General features: G+C 41.8%; 1 protein-coding gene across 1 annotated transcript; it reads left to right on the top strand.

Moving 5' to 3' along the window:
- Positions 1-541: 541 nt before the first annotated feature.
- rgl3a (ral guanine nucleotide dissociation stimulator-like 3a) lies at positions 542-19,995 on the top strand. Its single transcript, XM_080030153.1, has 18 exons — positions 542-670; positions 1,475-1,730; positions 6,694-6,983; positions 9,468-9,500; positions 9,698-9,867; positions 10,379-10,554; positions 10,971-11,282; positions 11,382-11,485; positions 11,578-11,662; positions 12,612-12,686; positions 13,570-13,656; positions 13,790-13,822; positions 13,948-14,069; positions 14,183-14,278; positions 14,536-14,671; positions 16,826-17,083; positions 17,737-17,851; positions 18,022-19,995. The coding sequence occupies exons 2-18, from the start codon at positions 1,551-1,553 to the stop codon at positions 18,174-18,176; spliced, it is 2,427 nt and encodes an 808-aa protein (XP_079886279.1). The 5' UTR covers positions 542-670; positions 1,475-1,550; the 3' UTR covers positions 18,177-19,995.
- Positions 19,996-20,576: the final 581 nt, after the last annotated feature.

The raw sequence follows: 20,576 nt of genomic DNA, 5'->3' as shown, positions 1-20,576 counted from the left end.
CAAATAGGTGCCTCTCGAAAAAGGGGGCGGGCCCGCGCTTCCTGCTGCAGGTTTTGAATCGCTGCCAGCAGCGATAGCGACTTTACTCGACATCTTTTGGCAATCAAACATGTACTATCACTATCAGCAGTCTGGAGAGGGTTTACATTGTACGTTTGTCACGATGTTGCCCTCTCACAAAATTGAACTGTAACCCACTCACAGGTAAGAACATGTCAGCCCTTGACAGCTTATTATCAAACTCTCTTGACATCACCAGCCACTCGCCCTCAAATGAGTTCATTTTAACACCAAATTAATGAATGTAGGCCCTATGCATTTCTTCTTTAAGCATAATCTGACCATTATCCACATGATTGCTGCAGTGTATTAATCTATGGTCCAGGTTCAAATGAGGCTCAGAGAGGTTGAGCTTTATTCTAATGAGGCCACCCATTAGCCTATTTATTAGTTCACAGCCGAAACAGGGAGGATGCCATTCCAACACACACACTCACTTGCTTAAAAATGCGCGCAGAGCATCATCCACCCACAAACACAAAGAACACCCAGTCCTCATGATACCATAGCTCTTCCATCCAGGTTTCACACTGTCTCTTCGACAATACTGCCTGGACAAATTCAGCGCTGAACATGGTTTCCATCAGGATTCAGGAGAAGCAAGAGAACAGTTAAGTAACCATTAAGGTTTTTGATTGTATTCTGTGTTTTTTTTATAACATTTGTCCTGATTTTCCCAGGGAATGTTGTAGAAGTAATATTGTTCTCATTGGCTGTGGCTGTTTGTAAAATTGTGTGTGGTCGATTTTTCTTTTTTCTTATGTGAAATATTTGATGATTTTATAGAGCATTGACCATAAAGTCACATACTGTGTATCATATAATAGTCTTCATATTTAATTTGACTGTTTTCATAATGTGGCCATTTTGTCTGTATTAACCATCATACTACTAAACTTAATATAATGTACAGTGTACATTAGCCTATACACTTTACCAGTATTGTGATTTTGGTCAAACCAACAATGACAGTCCTGTCTACTACACACAGATTTTTGCCAGATATGGATTTTTTTTTAGATTCCTATATCTCTATAGACAAACCAACTGAATATATGTGTCAGTTTAGTTGTTCTTTTCCTTACATATTCACATCATGGTGCTGTGCTGCTCTTGATGAATTGAATTATGCTGAGACATTAACCTAATCCAGTCCTGACACTGTCAATCTAATCAGCAGTTGTACTGTATGCTTAAACTCAGCAACTTCTGACCCAGTTTAAGCACGGATCTTTGTTTGATGAAATTCGAAGGATCTGGAAGCATGAGGTTAAATGTGTAACTTGTTGCATCTTGGTGCTCACCTGGACATTAATCTTTGTCTTCGAGGGTATAGAATATCTGGAAAATAATACGACTTCATATTAAGCCTTTTTCACGTTTTCACATTTTCACGCTCTCCTCCTTGACACAGATGAATCAGCAGTTGTGGGGGAGATTTGACGAGGTGTGTGGGCCCTTAGCGTGACACACAGCGCGCGGAGAGAGAGATGAGGACTATTCTTCCCATGCGTGGAGGCGGTGGTGGAGGGGAGTCCCGCGGCCTCTGCAGTAGGATGAAGAGGCTGCAGTGGCTCAGGTCCAGTCAGAGCGTGGACGTCCATATGGACACTGAGCCCGGCGTGTGGCTGACCAGCTTCCAGTCTTTAGACACTGATGGACAGTATGAGGTGAGCTGGTACCCTACACATAAGTTGTATCATAGGGGAATAAGGGGTTTGCCTGTTGTGGTACAGTTTGCTGTAACGGCTCCTGTGCCTTGGTGTCCTGAAGTCACACTTTGACTCACTGACTCTCACCTGACACCTGTCTCCATATCTGAACCAATTTCAGGGGTTGTGAGATCTTTATCATTTTTGAAATCTAGGTCAGCCTAAATCACACCTATCTGGGTTGCGAATAATTATTATTTTGTTGTTATTTCATCTGTCTATTATTATTAGAAAAATGTAAAACAAAAGTTCCCATGTTCATGTTGAAGTTGATAAAGGGTCCAAATTCAAAGAATATATATTTTACTATCGCAGGGGACTATGACAGACTGAGAAAACCAGAAAGTGTTTACATTTGAGAAGCAGGAATCAGTATTTTTTTTTGCCATTTTTGATTAAATTAATCAAGAAATATGATCACTGCATCATCAAAATAGCTTGAAACTTCATTTCTTCTGATCATTTAATCACCTTATTGTTTCTGCTCTACATCATACCAGGCTTAATGGTCTTTGATAAATTTCCTGGCCGGCTCAGTAATAACTTGAATAACAAATTGCCCCAACACTCATGGTTGTATAACGAGGCTGGGTGTGTTTGGACCTCTTTGCAGTGTTCAATCTCCCATGAACCTTTTGAATATAGCCATGGTGTCTTTTAAATAGGCTATCTTGGAGTGTTCTCTTTCCGGGATCAGGTTTCCCTTTCTATTCAGTGTCCTCTGATATATAAATCATTATTTAGTGAATTATTAGGGATGACTGGTGTAATCCTACGCACCATCTTTGACAGAATAGCCGTCATATATTCAGTCATTGTTAACGTCATTTTTCTCCCCGGGAACTTCCGCTGTTGTTCCCATGCAGTTCAACATTTTTGCACTGGGGACGTCAGCCACGCTGGCAGACATTTAGTGACACTGAGAAGGAACTACAGCTGACACTCCAGGAAGTGTGAGTGTGTGTATTTCCAGGTAAAAGAAGCCTTTCTTTTATCGTGAGGTTATGACAAAACAGGAAGAAAAACGGAAAAAAATTCAGCCAGCACCTTGAATGACCACTTCCTTCCGCTTGTTGCTTCCCTGGCACCTCATCACCCACTCATGTGTGTGATGGGTACTAATTGAGGTCCCTTGTGGCACTATTTCCACGCTCTTTTGTTCAGCCTCGGCAGAAAAACTGGGTTGAATGGGCAAACATGAAAGAATGATGGTAGATTTTGAGTTCAGAGAAGACTCATTAGAGAAACAAAAAGCTCATTCTTGTCTTTGAGTTGGTAGAGCAGCGGAGGGCCTGATTAAAGACTTCCCATGTGCTGACCTGTGCATGTCACCTCGTGCATCAGTTTTCCTCCTGAATCGATTGTATAAATGCAGTGTGTTTTTACTAGTGCAGAAGGCTCTTCATTTGTACCCATGCCTGATTTTGTGCTTTCTTGAAGTCACATGGCTGAAGTTAGCAATACACCTGTTGTCTTGCTGTATTTTCCCCCACCACGCCCCTCACACCATAGGCAGGGACTTGAGCCTGAGGCTGTCATGAAAAACTGTCCGGACTGGATTCTTCAATGGCACTGCACTGCAACACACTGATCCCAGCATGAGTCACATATCGAATTTAATCTCTTCCCGTAAAAACTACTATTTAAAATAAACAGTTCCTGTGGGCGCCCTTAGCTCAGTTGGTAGGGCGTCCCCACCATGGGCCTCGGCCAGCAGCGGACCCGCGTTCTCTGCGTGTCACTCCCCTCTCTGGCCCATTTCAACTCTCTCTACACTATCAATAAAGCATAAAATAAAAATGCCAAAAAAATATCTTAAATAAAAATAAATAAACAGTTCCTGATGATTTACAGCACCTTTTATCAGTTACTGTCAGTTAGATCCCCTCGGGACATACAAAACAAACAAACAATAAATTGTACTTTAAACCACCAACTGAAGTCAGACCTAACATCACATGGATGGCCTAAAACATAAATATAATATCTAGTGTTTGAGCACATAGGTTGACCCCAATATAATTTACTACTACCACTACCTAGAGTGGAAATAGTAATAGTAGCCTAAATAAATTATATGCATTAAAAATAAATGTGTACAGATAAAGTATAGGCTATATTTCTTCTGTTAAATGTAACCATGAAATATTACTCACAGGTAGCCTACAAAATTCATATAAATGATATTATTCACAATCAACCCGTATCTAGTGGTTGAACATTTTTATTTTGCAGCATCTTAAAGAACAACCTGTATTTACTCATTCAAAAGACACTGAATTCAATCTTAGGGCCATATACAAAAGGAAATATAGCCTATAGTTATTTTACTTAGTTATTTCTAATTCAAATAACATGTTTCATACTCTTTTCTTTTTTTTAAATGATAACGCAGTAACAATATTACATTATCAACAGCATTCTCTCCAATTTAGAATCTGCTTAATAATATATGCCTATATTCGCTCATTGGTCGCGCCCATACCTGCAGTTACGGAGTCCTTAGCCCCGCCCAGTGAGATACCGCTCCCTTCTGTCCGACTGCGAGCTGTAGTCAGGGGCACTTGGGCAGTGAAGTCTGCATACAGTAGAACTTTACACCACTTCTTAACTTATCCTGCTACATTAATGGTCAAAAATGACGGTTTCTTATATTAATCAGGCTGAAGTTAGTTGTCGGAGGACGGAGTTAAATCCTCAACTCCCTGCCTTCGCTGCGGTTTAATCACCTGTACAAGAAGGAGGGTTTTTGTTCGTATTATAAAGGTTTTGGGAATTTCTTCTCTCCAAGAGGAGGACGAACATGGGAAAATGGCACTTATCGATGGTAGGTTAAAAGAAAAGTAAGTTTTGAAGTATTAGGTAGGCTACGATGTAATTTTGTCTATTTTATTAAGTCCTATTTAAATTTAATTTTTTTTTACTTGCTTGCTTACATTTTCGCTAGTGTATGCTACATATGTTGTCAGCTTCGTGTGGACTTTTTTCCCTCGTTGACCCTCAGGAAAAACACTTGATATAATGGTTGCATTCAGGTCATGGTGTGTAAAACACATCCACCAGTGTCTCATTGTTTCTGTCAGCGAGCACAATAGTGTTTGTCTGAGTTTCTGTCATGTGGTAGGCTATCGGGTGTTTTCAAGCGTGCTGTAGGCTACTTCTGTTTAGTCATATCGTATGTGCCAAATAACATTATGATCACCTATACTATAGCCTGGTTCACACCAGTACATTCACTGAGCACTGACTAGTTGATGAAGGTTGTGTTGTGGTCAGAACCATGCTTCATTTTGCCAGCAGTCCTTGTTTTTCCTCAGTCTGGGTTGTGGTAGGCTATATAGGCCTATACATTACATTAGAGTCAAAATTGGGGCAATTTAAATCTTGCTCATAAACGGTGACTGACATAATATTTCAATGCAATAACGTGTTTTCATTTTTATAATGAAAAATTCTGCCTGTAGCATTTTAAGTGGTGTTTGTGCTACTAAAACACTTGCAACAGCATAATGTGAAAGCCAACTGCATTCAATATAACTTTTCTCATCTGAAGGTGTTTTCTCAGTGCATGTGTGAATGTATTTTCACCAGGGAATATATTAATTTGTTTATTTAGGTTATTAATTTCAAAGTTATACAGTTTTGTTCAATAAAATACAGAAGGATTCAATAAAATAATAGACTTTGATGTAGAGCTTATGCCCTGCTAATTATTTTGTGATATTCTTGTCAGTTTCAGTGAAACATGACAGTGAATCATGTCTTCACTTGTTCCATAACAAACCTGTCTAGGTCAGAGAAAGAGCCTGATCTCTCCTGGCCACATTCTATTATTTTTCTACAGTTGTGTGACACACATTGTAGGTGCTACTAGTAGCGTGAGGGGAAACGCACTGCTGTCGCTGTTCTAATCGGCTACAAAGTTAGCATTAAATTTAAGAGAAAACTGTCATGGTTCAAGTCATTGTCTCCCGTGTTTGTGCACGTACACCAACCTGCCAGTGAATTGTCCTGCGTCTAATGGTCCGTCCAGTCACCAGGTGTTTGTCTGCGTCAGAGTTCAAGGCTGGGTCACAGACAGAATCTCAAGAATGGGGTTGATTCACGCTCATTTTTAACCCTTTCAAATGAAGTTTAGCAGCCGGTCCGTGACTGTTGGGCATGAGGAAAAAACAACAGGTGTACACATTGCCCTGCAATTGCAAAGTGCAGTAGCTACGTTTTTTGCATCAATCCAAAGTGCATTATCTGCTCTACAATCCGTCAGTGTTTCGTTGTTCTATTATTCAGTTTCATGGAGATATTGAAGTTTTTGGTTTTGCAGTAACTTCACTAACTGGCATTTAGAATGTCAGATACTGTGCAGTTTGCCTTTGTTTCACTACAGAGAATGTCAGATACTGCACAACCTTGCTGCTAGTTACTAGTTGACATCCTGAACAAGTTGATTGTCAAAAATAGGAAATCTTTGAATGAAGAATCTTAAAGATGGCACTTCATTATAATAGCATATTATAGAAAAGACATCTTTATTGTCCACTTATACGTTAAAAACTAAGATATTAGTGCAGTGACTGCAGTGTAGCACTGTTTGCCTACATAAATATACTGCAAACAACTGCAGTTTTAGCTGTAAGTCCACCTGAGAGTTAATATACAAATCGCTTGAAATTCCCTGAACTCTCATCTAAACCCGCATACACTTGGTGGTCAAATATAATTTAATGCTTACAATTGACGAAAGAAAAACGCAATAGTTTTCTCAGTTTTGGCATTTTTGCAGATACTGCACTTTGGCTTTGTAGGGCAGAACAGTACAGTAAACTATTGTATACGTGTCTGTTTTCAATCACATTGAAGTCTGTCTTATCCATAAACGTGCATCTGGTGTATCTTGATGACCTTGCGTTGTCCCATGCAGGACCCGGTTCAGGAGTGGGGGGAGGAGGAGGAGGACGGGGCGGTGTTTGGCATCACACTGCGCAGGGAGCCTGTGCTGCCTGGCTCAGAGGCAGCAGAGCTCTCCACAGCCCTGGGCTGTGCTCAGTACCGCACAGTGAAGGTCCGCAGGCTGAAGGCTGGCACCCTGGAGCGCCTGGTCACACACCTGCTGGAGCCCAAGGGCCAGGAGCCAGACTTCATCCCCATCTTCCTCTCCACATACAGGGCCTTCACCTCCACCAGCACCCTCATCCAGCTGCTCTTTCAAAAGTAAGAAAACACACAAGCTATGCAGACCTTTTCCATACTGAGAAGTGTTAACAAAAACAATTCCTTAGGGCTCAGTCAGCTGGTTCGCCAGCCCACATAGGAGATCATTGTTGCTGTTTGGAGGATAGAGGGTTCAACTCGGTTCATCACTAAAGATTTATCCTGATGGAAAGGACATTTTGAGTGATGAGAAGATTGATACATTGTCTTATCTGTCCGTTTACTATGAAAATCCAGCTTTTAGCTTAAAGACTGTAAATAGGGAAAAACATTTCTTAAAAGTCTTTAACGTTGCAGTTTGTAAAGGGAATAGCGTTTTTTTTTTAGAAAAGACTTGGTAAAAATGAAATTCACAAGTTTGTTTTAATTAGTGTATAATCACTAGAAAATGATAGTAGTTTATTTTATTACCTTAGATTGAGCGAGTAGGAGTGGGGCGCGCCCTCAATGTCTACGCTAGTTTCTACAGCAGCACAGATCAGACAAACTAAACCCCTAACTGGGTTTTTTTTAATAGTGGGTGTCCACCAGAAATGCACCTGTTGGAAGACGAGGAATAAGTACAATAAAATGAATAAATAACTAAATGCATTTTCACCTCATCACTTGATATTGTGGAAGGACTTGAGGCATGGGTGGATAATGCCATCTTTAGTTACTAGCTAATTGTCTAGTCCACCGTACCATCTGTATATTCTCCGAATGAGAGAGGTAGACACAGAGCGTTGTAGTCTCGAACTTTTACCACTAGATGATCCCAAAATACACATTTTCCTACCAGTACCTCCAAAGCTCAAGAGTGTCAAAACTACAAGTTGAAGTGTTACTTGAGGGTAAATGCCAGAATATAACATAAGAGTGTCAGTGATCTTTAGAAGTGCTTGTATGTGGATATTGTTTCTTTGGACGAAACCACTGTAGGTGTTTTCACCTTTCCTTATGCTAAGCTAAGCTTAAAGACTTGGACAGTGTTCCACACGCTGCGAGCTGTAGTTTCATATTTAATGGAGATACCTTTCGGTGTTATCAATACTCTTGGCAAGAAAACACCCCACATGTAGAACTCTATTTTAGACGGGTGACCTTACTGCAACCTATATTGGTCTCAGATTTGAGAACCTTTATATTTTCCTAACTTAATCAACACTGATTTGTGCTTTTCAGTGTGTGCTACTTTTAAATAGTTCATCGCTTTGTGCAAATGTAAATGGAGCATATATACGTAACCTGGTTTTGCTACGTGTTAGATGCAATCCAAACCTAAAGTAGACTGCTATTGAGCACTCTCTGCATGTCACCTTTGCCATTCATGAAGCAAATCTCTATTGACGCTGGGCAAGTTTATATGACTGGTATCGTTGTCATGAACAAAACAAGGCAGTAGGGAGCATTGTGCCATTCCATTTAGGTCATGGCTACGCCCTCCACACCCTGAGGAGCTGCTACTCCAACTACCTGTAGCTCAATCAACAGTGTGCTGAGATTTAATTTGACTGCGTAGACAACGTACATTTAATTTTGATTTTTTGATTTGAATTTTGATGCTCCCAAAGAAACCATTAGTTTTTGTTCACCAATAAACAGGTTTAATACACGTGACATCATTGAAGCTAAAACAGGCTCAGATCCAGTCCACAAATGGTAAATGGTAAATGGACTTGACTTAGCGCCTTCTAGCCGATTTTCTCAGCCCCAAAGCGCTTTACATATCTTACCACATTCACCCATTCATACACACACTCATACACCGATGGCAGTAGCTGCCATGCAAGGCGCTCTCTGAACCATAGGGAGCAATTTCCTCAAAACTTTCCTCAGTGGCCTGCTGGTCTTTTGTCTTCCTCGGATCAGTACAGCTCACCTTTGCTGAATGCACTGCACATGGCTGCTTGTTTAAAACTGCGGACATTAGTGCTGTTCACTCCACATAATATTTGTCAAACACTCGCCCTCATATCCGTGATGCTGGTGGCAACAGGTTTCCTGTGATCATTACGTAAGGGTCAGCCATTGGACAACCTTGGCCTCAACGATTTGGTACAGGATGTAACTTTTATTGACTCCATTAACTTGTAAACCACCTGCACTGTTAATAGATTGGTGCTGTATACATTTAAAACAAATCTGATTAAACACAACCTTCCCCTTCCTAAATGTGACATATTATTGTTCTCTAATAGTGATGTCTTCTTTTATATTTTTGACTCTCTTGTGTCAGGTTTTGATTTTGACTATACGGCTATACACTTCAGTTATAGTGCATATATCATTTTATGATGCCATTAGTGATTCCTGATGAAGTCATTTGTCTGTTTACACTCCACCCAAGTGTCTCTGCAGGGGTTCAAGAGCGTTGCAGGACATTTCCCCAGGATAAACCCAGGGACATTTTGTCCACCCTGCACGTTTTCCCTTCACGTGCTGGTTGTTATCGTTATACTTCAGTTAATGGATGATAAATAATTGTTGTTTACTTTTCTACAGAGATGACCTGGATAACACTGTGTGCCCAAGAGGGTGAGTGTGCCCACTCCTCTTTTAAAATCAGTTCAAATTTGCCAAAGTGTAACATTATCCCACAAAGGAACAAATGTTATATTTGTATCCGTTTTCATCACAAATTCTGCCAATGTTATCCAACCCTCCCTTCATCTTAACCATTGTTAACATGGGCAAATCATGAAGTCATATTTTGTGTCTGTTCATCCCGTCAGTGCTTTAGCCCCCGTGGTGCGGCTGTGGTTGGAGGAGTACAGTGAAGACCTGCGTGAGCCTCAGCATTACCAGTCCCTCCGCCTGCTGTGTCTCCACCTGCGCCGTCACCTCTGCTACAGACGCCTGGGCCAGACCGCTGAGACCCTCCTCAAAAGGCTCCAGGAACAAGGTACACAGGAGGACAGGGGGAAACGATTATGTCAGACTTGTTTGTGTCATTCCACCAAAAAGCATGTACGCGGGCCACGCTGCTGCCACGGTGCCATTAGTGTGCATGTGTACTGTAAATACACAGTGTATTAAGTAGATTATATAATAAGAATGAATCATTTGTAATGTTTGCAGACTAATCCATCTGTTGTACTCAACATCTTATATAATCGGCTATCAATCATTTTAGTCACAACAGATCCACTGCTCCAGATTATCTACAACCTTTAGTCAAAGATAAAACAATGCTACAGTAATCGCAGATTTAGAATTGGATGGTTATCCATAAAAAAAAATAATGAATGGCAGCAGATGGACAGTGAGCTAATAACTATATAGAAACATCATTTAGCTTTATAAGCGGCCATAGACTTCTGTAGCATCATGAACTGGCTAAACTGTTGTATTGTTGTACTAAATCCTTTGAGCAGACTGTTGACTTTTCATTTATGATTTGTTGTGTCTGACAGATTGTGGCCAGACTGTGTCAGAGGAGCACAACAGTAATGGGTTGCAGCAGGAGCACAGAGAGGAGGAGGAGGAGGAGGAGGATGGAGGAGAGACGTATACTAAAGAGGAAGACAAAAAACACTTCATGAACTTCACTGTGAGAGAAGTTGCGGAGCAGCTGACCAGACTGGACGCTGTAAGTTTCACTGACAAAAAGCCTCAAAGCTCATTTCTGTGTCTCTTTCCACCAACGCAGCGGATATATTGTTTTTTGACTCTGACTTTGAAGTTTTGCCTCTGGTTTTGCTTTGTTACCAACACAACTTATCCAGCAGATTTTCGCTTTTTGTATTAGCTGTGTTTTTAAATATGGCGGTCTCAAAGTTTCCGTTGGTCTGGTTGGTCATGATAATCCTGCCCCTGGCGGCAGACATAAGCAGTTCCAAGTTCCATAACCAGCAAAGAGTTGGTGCCGCTCTGGCAACAGTTTTTCTCTCACGTGGAAAACCAAAAAACTGTTTTCCGATTGGGCACTTGCTCCGAACCGGGACACACACTGCCTCGTGGGTATCTGTGACTCACTTGTTCTCATTGCATCTCTTCCTTTGTTAGGCTCTCTTTGTCAGAGCGGTGCCTTTCCACTGCCTGGGCTGCGTCTGGTCCCAGCGAGACAAGAAGGAAAACCGAAACCTGGCACCCACGGTCCGGGCCACCATCTGCCAGTTCAACGCCGTCACCAACCGAGTCATCACCTCTCTGCTCTGCCCGGCCTCACCCAGCCCTAACACTTCCTCTCCTATGTCATCACCCGGACTCTCCTCCAACTTCCTGTACCCCTCCACTGCCCCAAGCTCCCCCCGCTGCACCTACACCAGCCCTGCACATAGAGCACGCATCATCGAGTGGTGGATCTCTATTGCTCAGGTCAGGATCCAACAAGTCAATTGGCATAAATAAACATGATTTTTTTTTCCCACAAAAGGCATAACTAAAACAGCATGTTCTTGTATTTCCTCTCTGCAGGAGTGCAGACAGCTGAAGAATTTCTCGTCTCTAAAGGCCATCCTTTCAGCCCTGCAGTCCAACGCTGTGTATCGCCTCAAGAAGACCTGGGCAGCTGTAAGCAGGTCAGCCAACAATGATAAGACACTAGACCTACTTTACCTGCCCTTCGTCATTCATCTTCATTGATCATTGATTTGAATTTGTCTGCTTTCAGGGAGAGCATGGCTGCCTTTGACAACTTGTGCGAAACTTTCCCCGATGAGAACTGTGTGCTAGCATGCAGGGAGATCCTGGTGGAGGTAACTACATTGTGATATACTGTGTGCACACACACACACACACACACACACACACATTTGAGTGATTTGGGTTCAACTGCACTGGCTTGTTAACCATTCATAAAAGAGAGAATCTAAAGCCGGAGTAAAAATTAAACTTGTTGGAAAATAGTTTTTTAAAGCCTTAAGCCCCATTTCCACTGAGCGGTACAGTTCGGTATGGCATGCATTTACTTCTGTTTGCACTGTAAATAGTTGAGATGGGTACACAAGTCTAGTATTGTGTAATCACCTCGGTAAGAGTGAAACATCTTTAAGTTTTGAGAAATCAGTTTTTCTTTGTTTACTGTGACGCGTTCTTCTTCTTCACTGAATAAATTGGCGGGCTACACTGTGTCTCGCTTCTATGATTTCACCATAGTTGTGTAGCTGTAGCAGTCAGTGCTATTGCCAGCCAAAATATACCCCACCCTACCAAAAAGGGTACCGTCAGCCAGATCTAGGGTTACCTTTCCATACCAAACAATACTGTACCAAACCGTGCTACACTGCTCAGAGGAAAACGAGGCAATAGTAGTTTAAGAAAATCGTTAAACACACGTGTCAACCTGACTGCTCAAAGGTTATTCTCTTATGTATCCAATAAGATCAATCTACTTACTGAATGTATTGTGTAAACATGGTCTCTAATTGTTGGTTAATTAGTTCTCATATTAATGGTCAAATCCTAGACCCCTTTTTCAAATCTTTTGACTGACTAAAGGTTCAGTCTCCAGTTCACCTGTGTCATTTGTTCCCTGTGAAAAACAGTTGATATGAATGTTTATTTAGTGATATTGCTTTTATGTGCAGTTGGGCCCAAGTAATAATCAGCGATTATTACTCTTATTGAGTACATACAGTCTCTTATTCTCCACGTAAACACACAGAGAGCCCAATAGGCTGTAACTGAGTTTCTATTTTTCTGCAGGATGGTGGTCACTCAGATGGCAGTGCCAACCAGGCCTCCAAATCACCTCAGCTCTGCCCAGCGTCCAGACACACGGTAAAAAAGAAAATAGCAGCAGTTTTGTCTGGAAATAACCTTGTTATCAGGAATATGTCAGCTGTGTAAAAACTGAAAGGCAGATGTCCGTTCTTTGCCTGGATCATCAATTCTGCTTCCCTAAATGTCTTGTTGCCAAGCAGAATAAAATATAAACAAGTTCCAGTTCCCTCTTCTTTTCTATTTTTTGTTCTGTTTATTCGATGGAAACAAGTTTACACACTTAAAAACTCACATGACTAAGTTTTGGCCCTGGCATGGGGAAGGATATAAAAGCTGACGTGCATGCAGTGTTTCCCACAGCATGGCAGTTTACTTAGCCCGGGTTGGGCTGTGTGTAAAAGGTTTTATACCCCCATATTCACTATGTTTGAATAGCAATGCTGTTGGTTTTCCGTGTATATATTTCTACTTCAGTGACATAATATTATTTTGTTGACACTGACTTTACCCGTACTAGGAAACGTGCTAGAAAACATACTAGGCAATACACTTGAGTGTGATTGTTTTTGCTCCTAGTTAAAGCTGGGGTGGAGGATTTGGGGAGAAAATGGCAGTTGGGATAGAGATTTGAATCCAAATACCTCAACCGCTCCACTTGTTCTCTTTGGTCCCTCCCTGACATGCTCTACACCAACAAAGTTGTGCCAAAGTGAATGGACAGTCCCAACAGCCAATAAGAACAGAGAATCGGAGCCTCGCTCTGATTGGTCAAAGTGTCAGCTCATGTTAACTTTGACCAATCAGAAATCATATACCCCAGCTTTAATGAGGCTAGGCTAATTCCCCACTATAGTAAACATTTTCAGATTCTTGCAGGTTTGTAAAAATGTCAAAAACCGAGAATCAAAGTGTGCAAATATTGTTTGATTTTTGTCCTCAGAGCTTCAGCAGTGGTGTTGTGCCATACCTGGGCACTTACCTGACCGTACTCACCATGCTGGACACGGCACTGACTGACACTGTGGAGGTAAGAAGAACACATCGAACGAACCCACAAACCTACCTCTTGTTTTAGTTTTGCTCGTTTTCAAAGGAAAACCTTTTGAGAGGATTTATGCTGCCACAATTATAACACTGGGTTGTGTTTTTTCCTTCTGCAGGGGGGACTCATCAACTTTGAGAAGCGCAGGCGGGTACGTGTCGCCTCCTAGTGGCGTCTTTCATAAAAGACACCAGTTCTCAGTTTTGAATAGCCTATATATAGTCTATATTTTATGCTCTGCAAATTAATCCGTGCTTTGATTTTGCTCTGGTGTAGGAGTTTGAGATTCTCTACCAGATTCGACTGCTACAGGCTTCCTGTTCCCACTACAGCCTCCCAGTAAACTATGGCATCACCACCTGGCTGCAGGCACACACACTGCTCACAGACCAGGAGAGGTGAGACACACGATGAAGCCCCTACAGTACAATACCATGACACTCGGGTGGATTCCAGACTTTTACCAAAGGCCTTGCATCGTTTCTTAATAGTAATTTCTTGTCTCCTGAAGCTATGAGCTGTCCCGTGACCTGGAGCCTCCAGTGGACCCCTGCCCCAGCTCTCCCAACGCATGGAGCAGGGGTCTGCTCACTAAGAAACTGGCAACGTAAGTCTGGAAAAACTAGCTCTACCCTATAACGTATAGCCAATGCTCACCTGTTAATATTCTGACTGCCGAGATGTTAATTATATGCAAGACATGTCAGACCCACACTTTTGTACTGCAATGGCAGACATTTTTGGGAATCTGTGTGGAAGTAGACAGTGACAGTCATGAGACACTTGGGCATTTAAAATGGATTTAAGATGCTCCTTCGCACAAGGCTCTGCAAATAAACTGTGTGTTTTTTTGTGGGTTTGCAGGTTGAGGTCAACCAGTGACAGCTCCCTTAGGAAGACCCACGCTGACCAGATCAGTGTGACGTCTTCTGGCTCCAGCAGTTCAGACATGGAGGACATGTGCGTCCCTCAGCCCTCTCCCCTCAGACTCAAACTCAAGGTATGAGCACCAACAGTTATCTGTAGTTCAGTCAGGGGTCTTAGACAATTTCACAGGAACTCTGTACTGCCTCGTTTCCACTGAGCAGCACAGTTCAGATCGGCAGGGCACGGTAACCCTAGATCTTGCTTGCGTCGTCACAGCCGACAGTACCCTTACTTGGAATAAAGGGTTTATGCCAGACAGCGATAGCCACGGTCAGAGTATATACAGTGGCTTGAAAAAGTATTCATACCCCTTGAACTTTTCCACATTTTGTCACGTAACAACCACACACGTACATTTATTTTATTGGGATTTCATGTGATAGACCAACACAAAGTGGCGCATAATTGTCAAATATGATTAACAATTTTTTTTTATAAATAAAAAACTGAAAAGTGTGGCGTACAAAAAAAAGTATTCAGCCCCCCTGAGTGAATATGTTGTGGAACCACCTATCGCTGCAATTACAGCTCCAAGTCTATTTGGGTATGCCTCTACCAGCTTTGTACATCTACAGACTGACGTTTTTGCCCGTTCATCTTTGCAAAATAGCTCAAGCTTCAGATTCGGCGTCAGATTGGATGCAGAGTGTCTGTGAACAGCAATTTTCAAGTCTTTCCAGATATTCTCAATTGGATTTAGGTCTGGACTTTGACTGGGCCATTCTAACACATGGCTATGCTTTGATCTAAACCATTCCATTGTAGATATGGCTGTACAGTATGTTTAGGGTAGTAGTCCTCCTTGAAGGTGAACCTCCACCCAGTCTCTAGTCTTTTGCAGACTCTAACAGGTTTTTCTGCCCTGTATTTGGCTCAATCCATCTTACCATCAACTCTAACCAGCTTCCCTGTCCCTGCTGAAGAACAGGACCCCCACAGCATGATGCTGCCACCGCCATGTTTCACGGTAGGGATGGTGTTTTCAGGGTGATGTGCAGTGTGAGTTTCACGCCACACATTGCATTTTGTATTTAGGCCAGAGACTTCAAGTTTGGTCTTATCTGCATATGCTTCGTCCCCCGAATGGTTTGTGGCAAGGGTTGGAGGAAGGTGCTATAGTCAGATGAGAAAAAAATTGAAGTTTTTGGCCATAATGCAAAATGCAACGTGTGGTGGAAAACTCACACTGCACATCACCCTACACACACCATTCCCACCGTGAAACAATCTGTGGGGGTCCTGTTCTTCAGCAGGGTGGATGGAGCCGAATACAGGGCATAAAACCTGTTAGAGTCTGCAACTGACTTGAGAGTGGGGTGAAAGTTCACCTTACAGCAGGACAACTACCCTAAACATACAGCCATATCTACAATGGAATGGTTTAGATCAAAGCATAGTCATGTGTTAGAATGGCCCAGTCAAAGTCCAGAACTAAATACAATTGAGAATATCTGGAAAGACTTGAAAATTGCTGTTCACAGACACTTTAGATCCAATCTGACGCTGAATCTGAAGCTCAAGCTATTTTGCATAGAATAATGGGCATAAATGTTAGTCTGTAGATGTACAAAGCTGGTAGAGACAAACCCCAATAGACTTGGAGCTGTAATTGCAGCGAGAGGTGGTTCTACAACGTATTGACTCAGGGGGGCTGAATACTTTTGCACGCCACATTTTTCTGTTTTTTATTTGTAAAAAAAATTGAAAACCATGTTTAATTTTCATTCCAATTCACAATTATGCGCCATAATTATGTTTATTTATTATTATATATTGTTATGTGACAAAATGTGGAAAAGTTCAAGGAGTATGAATACTTTTTCAAGGCACTGTACAGAGCTGTTGAACGGCGCTGGCCACAGAAGCTACTTAACTATTATTTATTGTATGGTGTGTATACTATGGTATATGCCATACAATATTATTTATTGTATGGCGTATACTATGGTATCACGCAGGCGACTACACATGGCGGTTTATTCCATGATTCTGATGACCAATCAACGGACTGCTATATGTCACTCCTCCCTTTTGGGACCCACTGGGATAGCTTGGTACCCCAACCCAAACTGTGACAAAAATATGTGCTGCAAGGCTCGCTTATTTTGGGTACCCAAAGGGACTGTACTGAACAGCACCACTCAGTGGAAACAAGGCTTTAGTTTGGCTAAAAACTAGTGAAACTGGTTTCAAATTGGAAGATGATCTTGATATTTTGCCCCGTCAGTCTCTCTCGGGCTCTCTTCACAACGTGACCGAGGACTTCTGCTCGCGCTCCTGCTCCTCTCCCAGCCTGTCCAGCTCCTCCTGCAGCTCCTCTCACCCAGACCTCAGCTCTTCTTCTCTGCTTCTCAACGCGGAGTCTTCCCCCAGCAGCTCTCCTCAGCCCACACAGCCCATCTACAACAAACAGATCGCTGACTCCTGTATCATCAGGGTCAGTGTGGACTGTGTCAGCAATGGAAACGTCTACAAGAGCATACTGGTGAGGACAAGGGTTTTGTAATCTGACTGATGTCAGCCTGTTATTGGTTGGTAGAGAAAGCAGACGAGTAAGGAGTTGCTTTTGCTTAATCATCTGTCTCATTTTCATTATTTTAAAGAAAACTGACTCAAGAGTATTTAAAAATAACTTAAACACTTGAGCGCAATAAGACATGGAAAAGCTTGTGAATTATTCAGTAGCATTCGCAAATAAACTGCTATCAACTTACATCGTTTTCATAAGCGTATTTATTTTTATAGGCTATGTCATGAAAATCTACAAAAATTATTGATGTTTTGAGACAAAGTTTATTCACTATTGTAGTAGCCGAATCATTTCCCCGTGACTTGACCAAGACAAAGGACTGTAGACTGGACAGTTCATCAGTTTCAGGTTTATTTCAGAGATTTCCATCAGACATAGAGGATTTCATTGAGCATGATAGCAGCGGGCTGAGAGCCGCGTGGCACCTCACCTTAAAGTTACAGGACTCGTTTATATCTGTGTGTGGGGTGTATCATGTGTCTTAAATCTTCTACTAATAGACAGATCGTTTCATCATTTGTGCAACACCAAGTCAAAATGTGACTTGGAGAATTGACTTGTATGGTATTGTTGTATTTTGACATCTGGCTGTCTTTTTTGTTCCCCAGCTGACCAGTCAGGACCACACACCTCAGGTGATTCAAAGAGCTCTTGAGAAACACAACATGGAGGCAGTCAGCTGCCGAAATTACAGCCTCTGCCAGATGCTCAACAATGGAAAAGGTAAATACCCTCTCCACACTCAGAACAGGATTGATGCCGATATTTTACTAATTGGTATAACTGAAAGTAAAAAATAGAGTCAAAATGTCAACATTCCCAATTGAAACCGAAGCGAGTACATGAGCTAATGGAAAGTAAATTGTTGCACTTTGTTCCTCGTTCTGCCTCAGAGCTCCAGATTCCTGACAAAGCCAACGTGTTTTATGCAATGAGCACCAGCGCCAACTATGACTTTGTGCTGCATCAGCGCTGGCGGACTCACGGGAGACACCTGGGCTGTTCTTCCAGTCCTGGAGCTCAACCCAAGAGCCGCAAGGCCAAGTGAAAAACATCTGTCCTGGCTGAATGTTTGGAGTACATCTAAAATACAGAGGAGCTGCTCATCTGCAACAACAGCACATCTGTGGACAGTCGTTTCTACTCGGCACCACGAGACACTGTGAGGCTGATATGGAGACTCAACACTTTAATGTGGTACACCAAGAAATAGTGTGCTTAAAGAACAACACAAAAAGAGAGAAATGTCCAAGTACACAGAAGAGAGAAGCACTTAGTAGTAACAGAGACCAATAGGAGATTACTAAATTATTGTTTCACCATCATTTGAAACATCAACATCTTTGGAGAAATTATCCACAATTCACCCCTGGACCTTTTTTCCCTCAGATATAAACACTTTGTGGACAAATGCACATTAACGTGGATTATAGTGCATCATACACTGAGAAGCACTTCATGTTTGAATGCATCCAAACACAAACATTAGGAGCAGCTGGTGTGGGAAAACGTCTGTGTATCATGGTGGTCATGGTGGTCCAGAGTCAGGCAGTGGTTTCAGCCTCGGGCCTTTTCCTTATAAGTGACTGTTTTTTAACCATGAAAATCAGAGCACAGCGAAGGGACAAAGTAGGGATGCTCTCTGTCAGTGTGTGAGCAAGCATGCCCACACAGGTTTGGGTAAACATGTGAAGTGGTTGTGACTTCAGCTGTGCCGAGCGCACTGAAGAATGACGAGACTCCCCCCTCACACCAATAGTGTTTGAAACACTGTTTGCTTCCAAGTCTGATGATTTTTATTTATCCGGAGAGTCGATAATAATAAGTATTCACTCATCTTCTAGTTGAGGATTTAAATGTTTTAATGCAAGTTAATGTAATTTCTATCAACTTAAATTATTTAATGCGTTTCAGTATTCAGCTTTTAGGGCAAAAGTGGCATGATGCAAATATGTTTTTGTTTTTCTTTGGTCCTTTTTGGATCCTCTCTTCAGTCTTTAATACTGAACTGTTCTCAGACATAAATGTACACTACCTAAATTGCTTTTGTGTCTCATAAGCTCAGTAGGTCGAGTTTGCATTATTTTCAAAGAAGACGGCTGACTTCAGACTGTCTGCTGTTATTAAATGAAGGAGCATAATGGATGCGAGTGAAATGTGCACGTGTTCAAAATGTACACGGAGTGTAGGTCCCTGCCCGGACAGTGGCATTCATACCCAACGGTTTAAAGAGGAGTTGAGTAGCTGACACGGATTGATCTCTGTTGTCTTTTCCTCGCTGATGAGAAAGGCTGCGGTTCAGGCTATGCAGTAGGTGTATGTGAATGTGAAAATGAGTCCAAGTATGTGCATTTGTTTTGACAAGATGTCAGTGATGTGAAATCCCCCACAAAACCCCAAGGCAGCTTTCTGCAAGGATTTAAAGGAATATTGGTTAAAAGGTAAAAGTCAAATTAGATTTCTTGTGATCACATTGAGAGGTTTAAATACCTATTTTAAATGGGAAAAAACACTTACACACTGGTGAAGTTTCTCCTCAGTTTTGTGCAGGGTTTTGCATCACTGGTTTGTGGTTTGTTAAGAGTGAGGCGAGAGGTTGTTAACAAATGTCCGACAGCCACAATGTATGATATGAAAGACTTCAGCGGGACTTTGTTCCAATTCTCTCCTTCAATTGTGTGTTCAAAAATGTAAGTGAAGTTGTCTGTATGCAAGTTGTAATTTAAGCCTATGTGTTTTTGTTCTAATGTTTTATTTCAATAGATTCTTTATTTTTTAAAGTTTAAGCTAAGCACTTTCAGTTCATAATTAGTGATAAATGTCCACTAATAAAGCCTATTTACTATTTATTATAGTGCCAAACGTGACACCAGGTTTATTGTGTATTTCTTTAGTCCATAAAAAAGGGGAATTTGGGGGCTGTTGTCAACATAAAAACAATGTTTTGTCTGATATTAAATTTAGACTATCGTTCATATGAATTATTTGTTCAATGTATATGAACTCTGGCTTTGAAGGTCGACTATATAGGGACTGACTATCACTGAAAGCACACATCTGAAACTCTGGATAAACATAATGGTTGTAGGCCACCACTAGCTATGGTTGTAAGCCACCACTAGGTGGGGCTAAACACAAATACTTGGTCGGTTGTTTTTTTGCTCATTCTGGTTCCATTCAAAGACAAACAACTGGTTTATCCAGTCAATCAAAACAAACGACATTTTCAGGTGTGACCTACATTCTGGCCGTAAAACCTCTCAAGACAAACGATTAGATTGAGACGAGAATGAAACGCGGTTAGAAACAAATCACCATGAGCTAAAGAGCACAGGAAGCCGCTGAAAGCCAATGAGGAGAGAGGAGTTGGGTCAACGGGGTCGTCCTCCAGCCCCTGCTCTCTCACTCAGCGCTCAACAATGTGGGAGGTCAGAGTTCACAGTGACAG

This window comes from Ammodytes marinus, assembly GCF_949987685.1.
Source record: "Ammodytes marinus genome assembly, chromosome: 6".
Lineage (NCBI taxonomy): Eukaryota > Metazoa > Chordata > Actinopteri > Uranoscopiformes > Ammodytidae > Ammodytes > Ammodytes marinus.
Note: the sequence above shows the minus strand (reverse complement) of the source record. Positions and strands in the feature narration are given on the sequence as shown.